Here is an 18,913-nt window from a genome sequence, read left to right as displayed (position 1 = left end):
AATTTCTACCTTTGTTTCCTCCAATCTATCCTCGAATTTACTTTGTATTTCCCCCAATTTAACATCCACACACTCCTGCATCTCAGTTTTCATTTTCTCCATCTTTTCCCCCAATTCATCCCTCATTAAATCAATCCGTGCACCCAACTGTTCCCCCATTACCCTCAATTGATCTGTCATTTCTGCCCTCTGTGTCACGAATTGATTTGCCATTTCTGCCATCATTTCTGCCCTCTGTGCCGTCATGTCTGCCCTCTTTGTCACGAATTGATTTTCCATTTGTGCCGTCATTTCTGCCCTCTGTGCCGTCATTTCTGCCCTCTGTGTCACGAAATGATTTTCCATTTGTGCCGTCATGTCTCCTATTTAACGTTCCAACATTGTCTGGATCGTCATCGCGCCAGTTTCCGGCGCTGCCGGCCCCGTTACGGGCGATGAAGCACGGTCCACGCTTGGAATGGGGGGGTTCCAATCCTACCCCCATCTCTCCCTTCTTCCCCCGACTCGCTGCCAGACACGTGGCCTTCCTCCTCAAACATCTGCACATCCGCCATGGTGCAGAAGTCCCGTTTGCCGCCAATGAAATTTAATTTGAAAAATCCCGCCAAGATTTTCCCGCGCTTTTCTGTAGTAATTTTATATTCCAATTCGTGGCGAGATTTCAGTACTGGTATATTCTCCCGATACCGAATATAATTTAGAGGGGTTCGAACATCCCACTCCTGACACCAATGTGATGTCCACGGGACTTGAACAGTCCCGCCAACGTAGAATGAGCCGAAACGATGGAGGCGGTTTATTTATTTATAACCCAAAGATGGCGGTTCTAATCGCTCTACCGCAAACGGGACGTGGAAGGTGGCACGAGTCGCTTTTCACTGAGTTGATAACGTTTATTCCTCTAACCAGAAATAACAAGACTCGGCAAGAAGAGGGATCCGGGGCGATTCGACGGAATGGTGTGGGATCGGGCGTGGGGAAAACACAGACAATTCCAATGAATATACAAATCTCAAACCCTCTAAGGCGCCAGGTACACACACACACACACACACACACACACACACACACACACACACACACACACACACACACACACACACACACACACACACACACAGTAGCTATTCCTGGTGGTCAGGCTGGACCGTGGTGTGGACGCAACAGTCCCTGGATTGGCGTCGGACGAGCTGGCCTTGCTCTCGTCAGGGGGGCAGGAGAAACCATGGTGCTGTCGACCTCCTGGTCTTGGCCCAAGTCCGCTCACAGCCGCCAGGGAACCAGTTCTGGCGCCAAATTGCGAGCAGGAGAGGGAGGCAGGTCTGCCCGCCGTTCGACCCTGTACTCCGAGCCAGCAGAACTCCAGAGTCAACCAAGGTGAGGCCCGAGGCTCAGCAAGGTTACAAGACATGATGAAACCAGGGCCGAATCAGCGCAACAACAAGCACGCTCCCAGCACAACAACCTCCACCAGAACAGTCTTTCGGTACCGATCTTCTTCCTCTTCCTTTTCGACCCCGAACAGAACCTTTTTATCCTCCCATCCTCGTCACTTCCAATCGAGCCGTTTTATTGGCCCTGCGCCGTCACCTTCCGCCAATCGTGATCACGGGGCAGAGCCATCCGCAGCACTGTCCTGTGACGTCACGGCCAGCCTCCAGGGACTACTAAAAGGGGTTTACGCAGACACACTTACCCTATCCCGTGTCCCTATCTAATTACGTGACAATTATCATTTCCCCCTTGAAGAAATGGACATTTACTAGACAACTTATCACCACTGAATTGCTACTTATTACATCGAGATCCTGGTACACTCGAACAGCATGGCATACCTAATTAAACATCCTAATTACCCTTTGAATGCATACCCCCCCCCCCCTCAAACGTAACACTACACATGTACTTACAGAGATATCTCACCTACGGGACCTGAATGGTCGTTTGCGAATTTCCTCAACCACAACAATATATATATATATATATATATATATATATATATATATATATATATATATATATATATATATATATACATTTATACATATATACAGTTGTGGGGGTAGATGGAGGAATTTCATTGGAAAATTAGGAATGCATGGAGTTTCTTGGTCCGTGGATGTGTTGGAGGCATCTCAATGTAAATTAATTAGGGAAACTGTGAGCTTAAGTGTGAGGTGTCACCACATGGGGGTGGTGCTGTGTTAATTCGACAGGGATTAAGGCCAATTTCCCCCAGTATGTAATTACCCCCTGTGACCTTTTCCCTATGTTTTTGTATTTCAAGACTGGTGATAAAGGGGGATCATGTCCTTAAAACAATTACAACCATGCTGCACTTCCAAGCACACAAGAAGCCCCGCCTTCGCGACTTTAACACCCTGTCAAGTAACAGCAGGTAACACCCCGTCAGAGAGTGGGTAGAAGGAAAGTGAGGTTAAAAGAGCAGACAGTTGTGAGAGGAACGTGGCTGTGACGGAGGATCTCGTCTTTGCTCTCCACTCAGCATGACAAAATGACTGCGTGGTTCTCGGGCTCTTGCTGGTGAATGTGCAGCTTTCTGGGCAAGATGCGAGCAATTCCTGTTTGGCTGAGTCGCAAAGTTGTACGATTATGAGAAAGAGGAAGAGAGTGCACCTCTCAGTGAACTCATCGTTATCCTTTTGTGTGGTCAAGGAGAAAGGTGGGCGATTGTTGTGAGCAGATCTCATTTAAGAGAGGAACATTCAGATATTTGTTTATGAGAAGAAGCCGCATGGCATTTGGTGAGCCCTGGCATTGAATACTGCCTCACGAATTACCTCACATACGTTTCACACCCAGAAAGCGGCTCGGCGCCATTTTGGGCACATCTTCCCACGCAGGACGAAGCGACTCGACCCCAAAGTTCAACAGCGACCATCTCTGGACAAAGCTAAGTGCCAGATAAAGGGAGGATTTTCTTTTATTTCATTTTCCCCTTGTCTGTTTTAAAGTCCGTGTGTAGAGGCGCCTCGACTTTAGGCTTTAATTGACCTCACATTTTATGATTACATTAAGAATTATTACCCTTGTAAATATTTGATCTATTTTCCTTAAATCCCCATGTTTATATTAAGTTGCTGGTGTCTGTGTATCTATTGTGGGTTTGAGATAAACCCCCTTGTGCTGTGCATTCATCTGGTCCGTCTTTGCCGCTCTTCCCCTCCCACACGCACCATAATCTCCAAGGATCATGTGTTCGCCCCCACGGAAAACCGCTTTGGTCACTGTTAACCACCCATCCACCACAATTGGGTCAGGGGGATTAACCTAACCACCAGACCCCCCCCACCATGAAATTTTGGTGTCAGGAGTAGGATATGAACCCCAATGACTCCCTCAGAAGAGCAGGATTCAAACACTGATCAACATTTCACAGGGGACATGAAATTGTTGATCACGATAATTGGTGTCGGGAGAAAAGAACACTTGGAAATTTAAGGGAAAGATATATATATATATATATATATATATATATATATATATATATATATATATATATATATATATATATATATATATATATATATATATATACATATATATTTTGTGATGACATTAAATGCGTGCGGGAAATGGCGGACGTGCACAAAATGGCGGTTCTGTGGGAAGGTAGTAGGAATGAAGGAAGCGAGCCGAGGGTGGAGCTGGTTGATAAGCATAGGGTAAAAGTTTCCCCCATCCCGAGCGGGAGCCCCCACCGCCAAATTCCCCTTCAGGAGGACGTTGCGATTCCCCTGGGATCCACACCCAAGAGAAGCAGATCGGCTTCACCAAAGCCACTGAACTAATACCTTTTTGAAGCTCGACGCGATCTTTTTACCGAGTTCGTGCTCCCTTTGGCATGCGACTTTGGCGGCCTTTGGTTATAAACATAATAATCACATCTTAGCAGACATTGAATGAAAATTAATCACAAACACATCACTGAAATACACTGCACTGTATTTCTTTTGATATTGTATTCATTGATTCATCGTCATTGTCATTGTCAACAAGTTAACAAGCTCAGGTCTCAAGCTCAAGTCTCAAGTCACAAAATGTGTGACTCGAGTCCAAGTTGCCGACTTGAGTTACCATCAATGCCTGTTTCCATGACTCACATTTCAACATACCAACGTTGAAAATATCTCGACATTTAATCTGGAAACTAAAACATATTTGAGGATTACTCAAACTTACCCCATCAAAGTCTGCACCTATTTTGTCTTCTGCTTCTCTGCAGAACAAACAGTAGCAGCAGTTAAATCACTGCACTCGTGTTTCTTTCCTTTGTTCGGATCTATAATCCAGATTCAATCTCTGGCACTTCCATCTCACAGGCCAATTCATCGAGATTTTGATGCAACCTCATCAACCTTAGCAAGAATACTTGGTCGAATGATGGGGGAAGTGAACAGTTTGAAGACCGATAGTTTTTTTTTCTTTTTGGATTGCAATTAAGGTCCCGATTACCTATTTCTTATTACCTTCACCGAAATTTCCAGGACATGGTGTCATCGTAGTTATCCCAAAATTTCTTCCATTTCCCATAAAAATGTGGAGTTCTATTTTTTGTACAGGCATATGACCTTAAGTGTGCATTTGATTGGTAGTTTATGAGTGCATCAGATCTTAAAACTACCAGTGGATAAACAGTGAGACTCCTCGAGAGCTCACAATCTGTTTCCTTTTAAATGCTAAAAGCAGTGCAGGCCGTACCCAATATTGAATGCTCGAATATTGAAGCTCTTCAAAGCAATTGATTTTTCATTTAATACATTATTTGAAGGAAAGCCAAAAAGACAATGCATGTTTTCGAGTAGCATGCAGTGTGAGTGATTACGTTGCACGCAAGTTGATGTTGAGGGTCCACCTATCCATCAATGCCTTAAAAGCATCATTTATGAGGTCAAATCTTGTGTAAAAGCCAAGAACATCGCACCTCAGTCATGATGTTAACCAGATTCCCAGCTAAGAAACCAAAGGTGTCATGTACTCATATAAGCAAAGTGACCAAAGAGTGCCATCTCAAATTTACAATTTTAACCCGCCCGCCAACAACCTGCACAGATGGATCTCCCTGTATTTCCATCCCTCGTAAAGCTTGTAAATTATCCATGCTGGCCTTTACTTTGACTTGTTCCTCTTCTCACAGAAGACACGCACGAGGAAGTCGGCCTCCTGATGGGGCTCGTACGTCGAAGGCACGATGACGTAGTTCCCAGGAGGAAGTTGAAAGTGGTCCGATACCTCACGCAGATTGATGTAGCTGCGGTTGCGTACACATAACGGTTGTCTCAGAAAGAACTCACGAGACAGCTGTTGCATGTTTCTTGGCACCTGGACAAACACAAAGTCGATCACGGGATCTATTCACATCATGGAAGTTAGACCATGAATAACAGTCGAGAACATTTCCATGATAACCTCCGTCCAACTTTGGTGGTTGAGGTATTGTTTTCACCCCTGTTTGTCTGTCCATTTGTTTGTCTGTTTGTGCACAGGATATCTGAAACAGTTATGGAAGCATTAGTTTAAAACTTGGTGGACAGGTTGAGTGTGTGACAAGGACAAATCAATTCAATTTCGTTGAAGATCCAAATCTGGATACGAGATTTAAAAAAAATGTTTTTTTAGTGATTCTTCACCATTGAGAGCAGAACCCTATTATTATGAAATCTCTCCACAACACAATCAATTTCAACCCAACTACTTTTGTATTTAGTTAATATGGCTTCCTTCAAACAATCCACTTGCCTCGTAGATGGTGTAGCCAATGGTCAAGAGGCTACGTTTCTGCTGACGCATGTGTTTCTGCATAAGGGCGACGAGGAATGTGCAGGAACTTTCACCATTCTCAGGATCATCGTCCTCCTCCTCAAGTCGCAGCCAAAACTGAGGATTTGTCCAGAAGGTGTCTATGAGAAAGCACAGGACATTTCTTCATTAGAATGCACAGGATGATTTCATACAGATAGAAGTAAGTGACGTTATGAAAACGTTATACAAACATTGTTATTTTCACAATTTTAGCCATTTAAACAACTACCCTGATTGTATGTTCACACTTCTCTTAATTCACAAACATTTTGACAAACCCTTGTGCAGGGTGTGGTACAAGTGAAGAGCCATAGCCATTTAACATTTCTTGTTTGTATTTCACCTTTAAGCAGTAAACCAGGGCTGGAAGGTATGCAGCTTAGCCCGTAGGTATGCACACCCAACTTTGAGCTGTCTCGCCTGGGTTTGAACCCTCAGCCAGCTCTAAACTGTCATCCCGGAGGATGAGACATCAATGTGTGGGTGCTGTCTCTCGGATATATGGTAAACGTGCATCCCGTCTACCAGCATTAGTTGGTCTACGTTAAATATCCCACAGTGCCCTTTGCAAAGAGTATGTGAGTTATCAGTGACATGCTGAACAAATTACAAATGTACTCCCTGACTAGTACTGCGAAAGAAAAGGCAAACCACCCAGTATAGGTCTTGCCATGGGGCTGCTCAGGTGTCCGTGAACCTGCCTTCGGGTAGAACACCAGAAAGAATAAAGAGTAAACTACGGCAGATGCTCAAACTGTTCAACATTCACAATGAAACATTTCTGAATCCGTTCCTCATGGTATGCTTGAACATCCTTTAACACATTGACATCCATCATCGAACATATTATATTTTCTGCTAAAGTTCCTCACTGTTTATAGGAATGTCGACAAAGATGATTTACTTCAGATGCCCATAAAGAAAGGGGCTGTAAGGTCTATAATAGGGTGACAAAATGGTGCATGAACTTTCCCCACATCTTTTATATTGTTGCAGTTCTGCAAAACCGCTGCCTCTAAGAGTCTAAGGCAATGGCACCCAATATACAATGATCCCCAGGCAGTTATTTAATTAGTCTTCATGCAGTTAATCCTCCCCTCATGTCTTGTAGGTCAATGGGACGAAGTGCGTTGCATGGGTCTTGTAGTTGGGTCTTGAAACTGCCTCTGATTCATATTCTGATTCCTACTCCAACCCTGTCCTTTTAGCCATAGTGCACAACAAGCATGCAAGTACACACGCCATTCAATAGGCAATTGATAAGTACACCACGATTCCTCCCATGGCTCGGATCACACCACACCACTCCACTATACACTATACCACCTACGCATCGCGCGCCATTATATCTTTCAAATCTGCGCGCCAATTCCCAGCCGGCACCTCACCTTACTTTGCACCTCGCTCACCAAATCTCACCACTTTTACCACAAACGCCTCCCGCACATGGGAAAAATATTCCCACACCCGATCGTACCTCTGCATCGTGACAATTCACCACTCTATTTTGAGGAGCACCACATGACTCGGATTGTCCTCGGCACCGCACGATGCTCGAACATGCAACAGACGTTAATAGCTCGACTGCATTTCACCAGAGACATCCCGGGTGAGCATCCAGAATTGACGCAACCCTCATCCAGTCACCAGACCATGGCAAGACCCGGGGCAACGAGGATTTCTTCATTAGAATGCACAAGATTATTAGATTCATTAGAATCTAATAATCTTCATTAGAAATCACAAGAAGGTTGATCCGGGAGTTTAGTTCAGGGCCCGGGTGTGCATTTTGGCTCATGAGGGGGCCCGTGGGTGGCAGGGAAAGCCCGCTGCCATCTGACATTCAGGCTGCACTCGGAGCACGTTCAGGGCCGGGGTGCAGGCTCTGGGAGCATGCCCGATGTTAAGTCAGGAGATTCGAGCCGTGCCGAAGTTGGTAGGCAACTGAGACAGTTTCCGGTCATGGAGCCTGGCAGTGCATGGCTAGGGCCGCTGTGGCCCAATAGAGGAGCAGCATTCGGGCCACAGCGTGTCGCTTTCTGGTCATTGCCCCACCCTTTGCCTGGGGCTTATAAAAGAGTAGCATGGGGCCGTTGGAGTCTCACCTCTTTGCTTCGCTCCCTGTCTCACTAATGGTGTGCAATTGCCAGAACACGTTTCTTCTTCTTTTTCGAGCCTGATCTGGGGTGACTGCTGAGACTCTCTGCCATGCTGTCGACGTTCCGCCACCCCCGTGCAGCCGGACTGACCAGTGTGGAGTGCACGTTGCCACAAGCCCCAGCAAAGTAATTAAGCAGGAGATAACATGCCATATCATGAGGTATGAATGCTCAGGAGGAGCATCCCATGGAGGTACACGCAACACATACAGACATTTACACAGCTAGGTTGGAGATCTTTCTCCCCATCTATCTTTTCTTCTCCTCTCTCTCTCTCTCTCTCTCTCTCTCTCTCTCTCTCTCTCTCTCTCTCTCTCTCTCTCTCTCTCTCTCTCTCTCTCTCTCTCTCTCTCTCTCTCTCTCTCTCTCTCTCTCTCTCTCTATATATATAGATATAGATATATATATATATATAGATATATATATATATATATCTACCCATCCATCCAATCTTCTTTGGATATCATTACTGACTCACAATCTCATTTTCCTCTGGCACGACACCACCCCGCCCCGCACCCACATTGCACTACACCTCCCACTCCCACACCTTAGACACAACCAGTATTCCTCCCACCTTCCTCTCCCTAAGTGTTCTGGGTTGAGTTGGTTTGCCAACCGTGTCAGGGATTGAGAGTTTATTCAGCTTCACCTGCTTTCGTGCTCTCTGGCTATCTAATCTTCCGTGTGTGTGTGTGTGTGTGTGTGTGTGTGTGTGTGTGTGTGCCTGTCTTAGCATAAATTAAGATTGTATAAGACATAACGGGATAAGTCTGCTTTGTGTCTGCTTTTGTAAGATGGCTTGTCTTTTGTCACACCCCACAAATCTCTTGCTATCCCCTGCTGCACATAAAATAAAACCCCATTCAATGTACCACATACTTTTCCTCGCTTGATTGAAAATAAATACTTTGTTTAGAAATGTTCCCAGCTCGTTTTTGTGTTTTCTTCCATTGGTCCAGGACGGCTCGCTCCCTCGTTTAGCCGGGACGTTATTCCCCAACAATCTGTTTCCTAGCCGGTACGTGCTTGACAGTCCCACTTAGCTGCATCTGATGTGGTAAGGTGATCCGGTTTGAGCAAGTGCGTACTGAAGGCGTGTCCCCCGTTAATTAGATCATGTGACCTTTAGGTAAACGGTATTCATTAGAAAAAGGACCCTAAGTCACATGGTCGAGTTATTGGCGTGCACGTTCAATTAGCGACCCGCCGCGCCAAAAAGTTATTCATGTGCGATGACCTGCGATTCCAGAAAGTCTGGTGGGAACCCGAGGTAGTTCACCCCTGTTGGTCTTTGCCCCCCGACCCCAAGTCCACAACAATATTACCATTTCACGTCAGATCTTTCTCCACCATGAGTTGAATGTCCCACCTGAAAATAGAAGACAAAGTTATAAGAGTAATCGTCCTAGACCCATTGGGAGAATAAGGGAAAACTCCAATTCTTCCACAAGGTTATTGGCCTGTCTTTAACTGGCAAAACATCCACCCTCTCCCTCCACACTTCCTCCCCCACCCTCCCAGCCTCTATAGCCCAATATAGTCACATCTCCACACGTCCATCCAATTTTGCTTTTTATTATAGTTATATAAGATGAAAATGTCATGTTCCATCTCAATCATAAATCTTGACCAACGCAATATCCAATTATTGAGTGAAAACTTCAAATCTCGATCCAGCAATGAATGAATCACTTCACCAAATCTCAAGTGGAAGCTGAACTCTGGTCAATATAACCATTTAGAGACTTGTTTCTCCTGAAGTAGATCTTGAAAAATGGCAAGCAATATGACCTTAACCATGGCATGGGTTAACTTAAAAGCCGCAGGAGCAAACCTGAAGAGAAGATCTTCTGACCACGTGCTTGTCAAAGTGAACATCTCTCTGGCTGTTATTAGAGAACCACCACAGCACCATCAAGTCTGGCATTTCACCCAGGCTGAGTGGCAGGGTCTCCAAGCAGCCATCAAACATCGAGACTGGTCTCCCATCACTACTTTCTCCAACATCAACTCATCCTGGGAATTATTTCAAAGAAACTTGCTCTCTCTCACGCACAGATTTATCCTCTCTCGTCTTCAGTTGTCATACCCTTCCTCCCACCCATGGTACACTGAAGCTTATGGCGAAGTAATTATCCTGAAAAAAAAACAACTTGCTTTTGCCTCATCTATCTATAATTCCAGCAATCTGTGTGTGTGTGTGTGTGTGTGTGTGTGTGTGTGTGTGTGTGTGTGTGTGTGTGTGTGTGTGTGTGTGTGTGTGTGTGTCTGTGACTGCTGTTTCTCGACAACCACTGGTCCGATGTAATTGAAACATGCCAGGAATATTGCTGGGGACCTGTGTATGTGCCTTTTCAAGGTTTGATATTAATTGGACAAGTGCTTCCCAAGTTATGGCCATTTATTTACCAACCAATGACAAGACACGTTGCTGTGGCCATTTATTTACCAAACCAATGACAAGACATGTTGCTACGTAGGCGTGGCCGATGGGGAAAGGGCGCCATTTAGTTACCGTGCGTAGGAGTGGCATTGGCCAATGGCAGCGAATGTCATGGCAAGCAAAGACAGGGAGGTAAACTTGATTTTAATTAACTCTCTGTGTGTTAGTATCACAGCAGTTGTTACTTCAATGCAAGCGATAATTTATGGAATGCATGAGAACATTCCATACGAGCACGCATTACTTCCGGATAGTGATGACTTACTGTATTCTAATAATTTCTCGATTTCTTATGCGCATTTATAGATGAACACAATGCCCCAATCCAGTCATCGTTTATGAGAGCGAAGTCGTCTGTTTACGTCGTCCGTGTGGTGGTTTGAAAGTTTTTGGGGGGGCGCGGGGGGGGAGGGGAGTTGCACGTACGGCCACGCGAGAGCGAAGGAATGGCCTGTGTAGTTGTTTCTGGCATGCGGTTTGAAAGTTTTTTTTTGTGCACATATGGCCATACACGTACGGGCACGTGCTCGTGGAAAGCAAACCCAACTGAAGGTAATCTCAGTTCCTTCCATAAAGCTCGGAACAAGTGTGCATCTACCCTCAGGAGAGCCAGAAAACAATATCTTTCTTATCTCAAATCTGAATTCTCAAACCTCTCTCCCTCCTCCAAATCCTAGTGGTATCCAATCAAATCTGTTTCTGGTGGATGTTCCCCCACCATCCCCTCTCTTACATAAAATGACCACACTGCTGACACCGCACATAAAAAGGCTGAATGCTTAAACTCGGTGTTTGCATCTAAATTTGTGTCCGAAACCCATTGCTTTTAGTACCCACCTTACCTAGTCGCAACCAGCTGTCCCTGGAATCTGTTTCCTTTTCTTCTGACAAAGTGGAGAACTTGCTGTCAAACCTCAACTCAGATTTTGCAACCGATCCAGAGGGCATCAGCCCACGTGTACTAAAAACCTGCTCTCTGCTCTTCCTCACTCTCTCTGTTTTATTCACCCTCTCATTTTCTCAAGGTCATCTGCCATCTGCTTGGAAATCGGCAAACATTACCGCTCTGCATAAAAAAGGTACAAAAACAGATCCCTGCAACTCCAGACAAATCAGCCATCTCCCATTCATCAGCAAGGTCATGGAACCATCATCACTTCAGACAATAAATCCTTCCTCTTCTACAACTGCTTGATTTCCGATCATCAATTTGGGTTCAGACCAGGTCACTCAACCCTGGATATGCTGCTTCTGCTCTCCCAACAACGGATGGAGGTCCTCAATGCCAGACATGAAATCAGAGCCACATCCCCACTCATATCACGTGATTTTGACATGGTCTGGCACGCTGCCCTGCTCACCAAACTCTCTTCCTGTGGTGTCCAAGGCCATCTCCACTCATGGCTCACAGACTTCCTCTACTGTCGCACCAAATCCACTTTATCTCTTTGTTGATGACTCCATACTCTGCCATTTCATCTATCATCCCTCAGACCGGCAAGCCTCATCTTCTTCACTCTCTGCAGATCTGGATAAAATCACAAACTGGTCCAACACGTGGAACATGTCTTTCAATCCTGACAAATTTCACACTCTCACTTTGTCTCACCGAAAGGACCATTTGGAACCCCCCCCACCCCCTCGCCCCGACGTACTTTCTCAACAATCCTCTGGAAGAAGTCCTTTCATTCAAGCTTCTGGGTTTTACTATCTGCCATGATCTTTCCTGGGAAAGCCACATTTCCAACCTGGCCTCCAAAGCCAGTCGCCGACTGGGAATCTTCCGTCATGCAAAGTCCTTCCTCGGCTCACCTGAGCTCCTGACCACATGCAAAGCTTTCGTCCACAGCCTGATGGAGTACTGCTCTCCCCTCTGGGCTGGTGCTACTGCTCTCACCCTCCTGGGCACATGCTGTGGAAACCAAAGCATTTAGGATAATTGGTAACTCCCACAGTGAGGCCGAGTCTTTGGGCCTCTCACTCTCTCACCGCAGGCAGGTCGGTGGTCTTTCTTTCTTCTACTGTCTCCTCTTCGGTCTCACCCCCCCCCCTGCTTGGTCTCTGCTCTTCCTCCCCACGTCATATTTCCGCAGGGTGCTCAAGGTCTGCCAGCATCCCCTTCTGGTGAATCTTCCAAAATCACGAATCACTGCTCACCTTCACTCTTTCATTCCTCTTTTTTTCCTGCCTTTGGAATAAACTCCAACACTCTCTTCAATCCCATTCTTCCCTCCAAGTCTTCAAAACAGCTGTTCACCACCACCACCTCTTATCTTCCCCCATCCAAAACCTCTATCTTTTCTGCCCCTGCTAATCCAACCCAACCCCTCCTTCAAATTCCCTGCTTTCCTTCCTGAAAGTCCCTGTAATATCCATCTTGTTTACCCCGTGTTCCCCGCCCCATCCCTCTCCCTTCCACAGATCTCATAATGTCTCTGTTCTCCATTGTTTTGTCCTTCCTACTTCAACCCCTGTCTCCTGCCCACCTTGTTGTGCATTGTGTGTTTGCTCTTATATGAGCCTCGACAATGTCCACAAAAAATTATAAACAATAACAAATCAAAAGTTTTACAGCATGACTAAATAACCAACTGATTGACTTACTCATTTGAAAATAAATTGGTTGGAAGCTTGATCGATTGGTAAGACTTGCTGCTTCACAGAACACCATCGTGATTGTCTATGGCTCAATCAAGTCAGTATGTAACACAAAGGTTATGGTCACCATAGACAGAGGAGAGTCCTTACTTGAAGATCAGACATGTCACAATTGTTCAGTACACAAAAACAGAAGAAAAAAAAAATTGGAAAAAACAATAATGCACGAATTACTCGAGAATCTAGATGGTCGAGGAAACAAAGGCTTCGTGGTAATGGCATGGTGTGAAGCACAGAGGCTATAAAGGGAACACAGTGTGATGGGGATTAAATGAGCGATCCGGATAGGCATATGTTGTTTGATGGGAGAGACTAACGATTAAACTCCTTTGTACTCATCCAAGCAAAATTTCGTCCCTTTGTTGTGGATACATGTGGATAGACCATGGTAATAAGCGATATATATATATATATATATATATATAGAGGCCACACCTGGATAAATACAACAACCTCCAGCTGTGCATCCACGCAGCCAGCGGCCCTCATGTGCAGTCACTGTCCAGGTACAAGGGTCATCCTCCAGACTGAGTGTGTCTGGAGACAGGTGGCAAACTTCGAGTTTTGAGAAGTTCTTCATGAAATCAGCAAACGACATCCTACAAAAGGCCAAAAAGCTTATTACAATTCATGGTGATGCTCACATTTCCTTATGAATGCATACATAATTGTTTTTAAGCTTACTCCATCTTTAACCTCTTCTTTCTTTGTGTCATTCAATCTTTATAAATAAATGAACCACATGCATTGTGACAGAATCAACATAAAAGGCAGATCGGTGGTCTTTCTGCCTTCCATCTCCTCTCCAGCCTTGCCAACCCTGCTTTGTCTGTGCTCTGCCCCCCCTATATTTCCGCAGGGCGCTCAGGGTCTGCCAACAACCCCCTTCTGGTGAAACTGCCAAAATCAAGAATCACTGCTCACCTTCACGCTTTCATTCCTCTTTTTTCCCCACCTCTGGAAAAACTCTCACTCTCTCTCTTTAATCCCACTCTTCCCTCCAGGTCTTCAAAACAGCTGTTCACCACCACCTCATATCTTCCCCCATCCAAAACTATGATCTTTTCTACCCCTGTTAATCCACCCCAAACTCACCGACTTCAAATTCCCTGCTTTCCTTTCTGAAAGTCCCTGTAATGTCCATCTTATTTACACTGTATACTCCACCCAATCCCTCTCCCTTCCACAGATCTCCTAATGTGGCTGTTGCTTCCTGTTTTGTGCATCTGTTCCCCACTGTGGAAGAAAAAGAATTATATTCATGTATTCTCAATTATATTCATTTGTTGCTGGTGCTTTATAAATTTAATTTTTTTACTGGAGTCGAATTGGCTGTCAGTAAAGTTTCCCTTTTCTCAACAGTCTTTTCACCTACATAATGACAAATGAATATCTTACTGTGAAAAAGGTCTTGCTCGCTGCATAGAAACAGGCTGACCTGATTGTTAACACTGCAAACTTTCGCCTTGTGCCCATCAGCTATCCCGTAATTGAATTGCCAAATGTCTCACCCTCCCATTTTTAGATGTCAAATGAGTATTAGAAGGATTGCTTTGGGTTTCTTGTTAGCAGAGATCATTGAATGCATTGCAATTAGTGTTCTCCCCTCCATGTAAGTAAAATTAAAGATTCTCTTTCAATATACTTTGCCCGAGTGGACAATTCAGTTCTTGAGATCCACCAGACCACCCCTCTCATCTCCTGCTCCCTTTGTTATATTTTCTGTGTGTTAGCTCTGATGCGAGCCTTGACAATGTAGACAAACTTTAAAATAAAAAAGTACCAGAACTCTCCATCCTCCGCACGAATCTGCTGAAGACGGGCTCTCTGTTTGGGCTCCAAAACCCGCCATTCCCATGAGCTGGAGAAGGAAGAAGAGCAGGAAAAGGAATTGACAAGATAGATAACGAAACACAGAAAATTGTGATATTTTCTTGGTTTACAGACATTAATTCACTGCACTGGCAATACGAGAGCCAACTTTGATATTGTCGATAATAATCCAACTGTAGTTAATTGGAGTACAGATACGGTTTATGGCTTTTTAAAAACCCTTCATGAGGGTCTTTTCTTCTCGCACTCATGATGAGAAATATGTTTATTTCTTCACTTATTTTTTGTTACTGACAGCTCCTCTTAGTGGATTTCAGCTTTTATTTACACGTTCCTTTGGCTTTTCTGCAGACAGAAGAGAGCTTGGTGTGCACTGTAGAAGGTTAGGAACATTTATGACATTGCAGCGATATATTGGCGGTGCCATTTAACCATCAGGAAAACCTTGCAAATTTGTAGGCGAGCCAAGACTGCTCAACACTCCGCCTTGAGATGAAAAGTTAGCATTTAATACTGAACAATCTCAAATCAAAATCCTCCTGTGGATCAGAGATGCTTTTTTTGTCTGTGTGGGATCGTGTTCATGGCTGATGACTCATCAGGGAAATTCATACCTCCTCAGAGTTGAGGGTTCAAATAGCTCCAGATGTTGGGAGCCAACTAAACCCATTCATTAGTGTCATATCTGTGTCTCCATGACTATTCCTGCTAATCTCTTGTCACTTCTTTCAAAGGGTGCAGGGAGGGTACTTATGTTGATGAAGGATCTGTATTCAAATAGTACATGTGCTTTACCATTGTTTACCACTTTTAAGGAAACCTTAATCCATACCCAGGTTAATTGCAGATTATATAATCGCACACATTGAGTTTCACTGCCATATTTACTTTTTTACATCCCTTTTTACTTTCTCCTATCCTCAGCTGCCCCCTTTCCTCCCACTCCTATCCACTTTTGTGTGAACATTAAAGGCTCCAAATCTCACAACGCGGCAGTTATCCTTATCTTGTAAGGCTTTCCCAAATAATTTTTCACCCTCCAAATCTTCTTATATATAGTTAATTAGAAGGAATTACAAGGAAATTTTACACAGGAGAAGGCCATTCGGGCCATCATGCCTGTGCCACACCAATACCAGATTTAATAAATCGGTCAATACCCCTTCCCTTTGTGTGCAGCCTTTTCGCTGCTACACTGGTACTCATTTCGCTGACCTCGGAAGGATGACAGGCTGAGTCAACCCCCTGGTGTTAATTCAGCGGAAAACAGGGCTTGAACTCAGGCCCTTAGGATCCCAAGCCACTACCCTCAACGTTAAGCCAACACCAGTTTCAATCCCAACGAAGGTTACCTGGCAAGTAGATGTGACCTGAGGATTTCCCCAAGCCATTAATTGTGGGAAAATATCCTTACTTTGGGTGGGTGAGGAACTTATAAGCTGGAAAGCCAGTTGGAAGAGTACTCAAAACCAGGACAAAAAAAAAATTGATGGTGTGGATAATGTCCTCTTATTTCCTCACCAGGAAGCATTATCCCAACAAGTCACAGAATTTCATAAGAAATTTGGAGATCTCATCTGCATGACGTCACGGAAGAGGGTTTTAGTTGTTTGCTAGTCAGGAGATCTGCCACTATCTTCTGTACATTTTCCTTAAGACTTGGGTATATACTGATAAATTGTTTGCTTGTATTTTGCCTTGTTTTGAATTCTTCAGATTTGTCATGGAGCCAGTAATTTTTGGAATCAATTTGTACAAATTGTTTAACCACTTTTACCATTTAAAAAAAATGTTGTTTCGCTGTTGTACTTTGCCTTCATTTGACATTTGTATGTTTGTTTATTCTTTTGGTGTGATCATCGATTTGTTTATCTTTTTTGTGCTAAAATAAGAGTATCTGCAGGATCGCCAGCCCCGGCAGAATGGCTGTCAGGCAAATAAACATTCCATGGAAAGGTTGCAAGATGATATATTGAGATGTGTAACTGACAATTGCCTGGGAGGTCCGATGTAAAATCTAAGGAAATCATCCATAATCTCAAATCAAATGACCAATCGACTCCTAATTGCATTAAGATGAACAGCCAGTCTTGAAGGTAAGTATCAATCCACGTCTCTGGACAAGTAGAACAATGGATGAAATACACAGGACTTTGATCGAGGTACATGTTAACCACAGTGGGAAGAAAGTAAATGCTGATGTTTCGGCAATTAACCCTTCAACTGAGCCAAACAACTTTTTTGCTCTGATGAAGGAGTAACGCCAGAAACGTCAGCTTCTCCTTGCTTATCACCGTGGTTGGAACGTCAATCAATGTCATGTTCATTTTGTCTATTGTCCGAAGCCTGACATTTATTTCCATGCATTTCATCTTTCCTGCATTGCAGATTGCATAAATTACCAACTGGTATGAGGATAGCACCAGTTGTATGACATTACCATACTCAAAAGCAAACAACAGAACAGAATTACAAAAGCACTTCGAGTGATTTATTAATTATTAAACTATTTCTCTCCTCGTGTTCGGGCAGAAGTCGCTGACTCTGTGAGCACGTACTCATCACTCCACGGTCCGTTCCACTCAACCTCACCCCAAGGGTTCCTCAGTCTCACAAGCCGTACAGCTTGCTCTTGGAAAAACACCTACAAGCAAGCACAAAAATAAAATCATGCATCCAAGCCTGTGACACTCCCAAAGGAGGCCTCAAAATGATGAACAACACAGTCACATTTATATGTGCGAGAAGTATTGTTTTGGCATGACAACCCTAACATACAACTGTTAACAACCCTAACCCTAACCCTCGCCCTAACCCTAACATACTACAGTTAACAACCCTAACCCTAACCCTAGCCCTAACCCTAACATACTACTGTTAACAACCCTAAACCTAGCCCTCACCCTAACATACTACTGTTAACAACCCTAACCCCAGCCCTAACCCTAACCCTAACATACTACTGTTTACAACCCTAACTCAAGCCCTAACCCTAACATACTACTGTTAACAACCCTAACCCTAGCCCTAACCCTAATATACTACTGTTAACAACCCTAACCCTAACATACTACTGTTAACAACCCTAACCCTTGCCCTAACCCAAGCCCTAACCCTAACATACTACTGTTAACAACCCTAACCCTAACATACTACTGTTAACAACCCTAACCCTCGCCTGAACCCGAGCCCTAACATACAACAGTTAACAACCCTAACCCTAACATACTACTGTTAACAACCCTAACCCTCACCCGAACCCTCACCCTAACATACTACTGTTAACAACCCTAACCCTAACCCTCACCCTAACATACAACTGCTGACTGGATCTTCATTTTAGGAATGCTCTCATGATTTAATGAACATTTTGGGAATTCATATTGGCCTGGAGGAGCAATGGTGCAATCTGAGTCACTCCCATCACAAAACCGAGGAAGGATAAAAGTCGAGATAATGTAAGAGATAAAAGTCGAGGAACAAATGATACACACTGGCACTGCACCGTACACATCACAGAAAATGGTGAATGGCTCGGCTTCTCCGCTCGCCTCTCACTCTGGATTACTGTGTATATTTAGTCCAAGAACATTTTTTTAAAGCGCCTCTCTCGCCAAACTAATCAAAATTACGAAATACTGTAGTTTTATATCCAGATTTTTTTTAATTTTATTTTATAGACAATGTCAAGGCTCAAATTAGAGCTAACACAGAACACATAAAAAGGGGAGCAGGAGACAAAGGGGGGAAGGGAGCACAAAACAGTGGGGAACAGAGACGTGAGGAGACCTGTGGAAGGCAGAAGGATGGGGCGGGGTACACGGAGTAACCAAGATGGATCTACAGCGACTTTCAAGTCCTTACACTACAGGGACTTTCAGGAAGGAAAGCAGGAAACTTGAAGGAGGTGGGTTTGGGGTGGATTAACAGGGGTAGAAAAGATCGTGGTTTTGTACGGGGAAAGATAAAAGATGGTGTTAAACAGCTGTTTTGA

At 44.3% G+C, this 18,913-nt stretch overlaps 1 protein-coding gene across 5 annotated transcripts in view; it reads right to left on the bottom strand.

The window, feature by feature from the left end:
- The window catches only part of LOC147022718 (calpain-9-like), a 151,090-nt gene that overhangs the window by 42,774 nt on the left and 89,403 nt on the right, over window positions 1-18,913 (bottom strand). For 4 of the 5 annotated variants that reach the window (XR_015059881.1, XR_015059882.1, XM_085887520.1 and 1 more), the window contains exons 7-12: window positions 17,478-17,563; window positions 14,870-14,947; window positions 13,522-13,685; window positions 5,761-5,921; window positions 5,135-5,343; window positions 4,204-4,240 (exon numbers count right to left, since the gene is read on the bottom strand). Coding sequence is in view for 3 of the 5 variants with exons in the window: in XM_085887520.1 (XP_085743646.1) it covers window positions 4,204-4,240; window positions 5,135-5,343; window positions 5,761-5,921; window positions 13,522-13,685; window positions 14,870-14,947; window positions 17,478-17,563 (735 nt within the window). In the remaining 2 variants the exon portion in view is untranslated. The remainder of the gene's footprint in view (window positions 1-4,203; window positions 4,241-5,134; window positions 5,344-5,760; window positions 5,922-13,521; window positions 13,686-14,869; window positions 14,948-17,477; window positions 17,564-18,913) is intronic. The other variant, XM_085887519.1, reaches the window with a different exon arrangement.

Source organism: Eptatretus burgeri, chromosome 7 (assembly GCF_056783735.1).
Source record: "Eptatretus burgeri isolate ZD-2024b chromosome 7, Ebu_testis_v1, whole genome shotgun sequence".
In the NCBI taxonomy this organism is placed as follows: Eukaryota; Metazoa; Chordata; class Myxini; order Myxiniformes; family Myxinidae; genus Eptatretus; species Eptatretus burgeri.
Note: the sequence above shows the minus strand (reverse complement) of the source record. Positions and strands in the feature narration are given on the sequence as shown.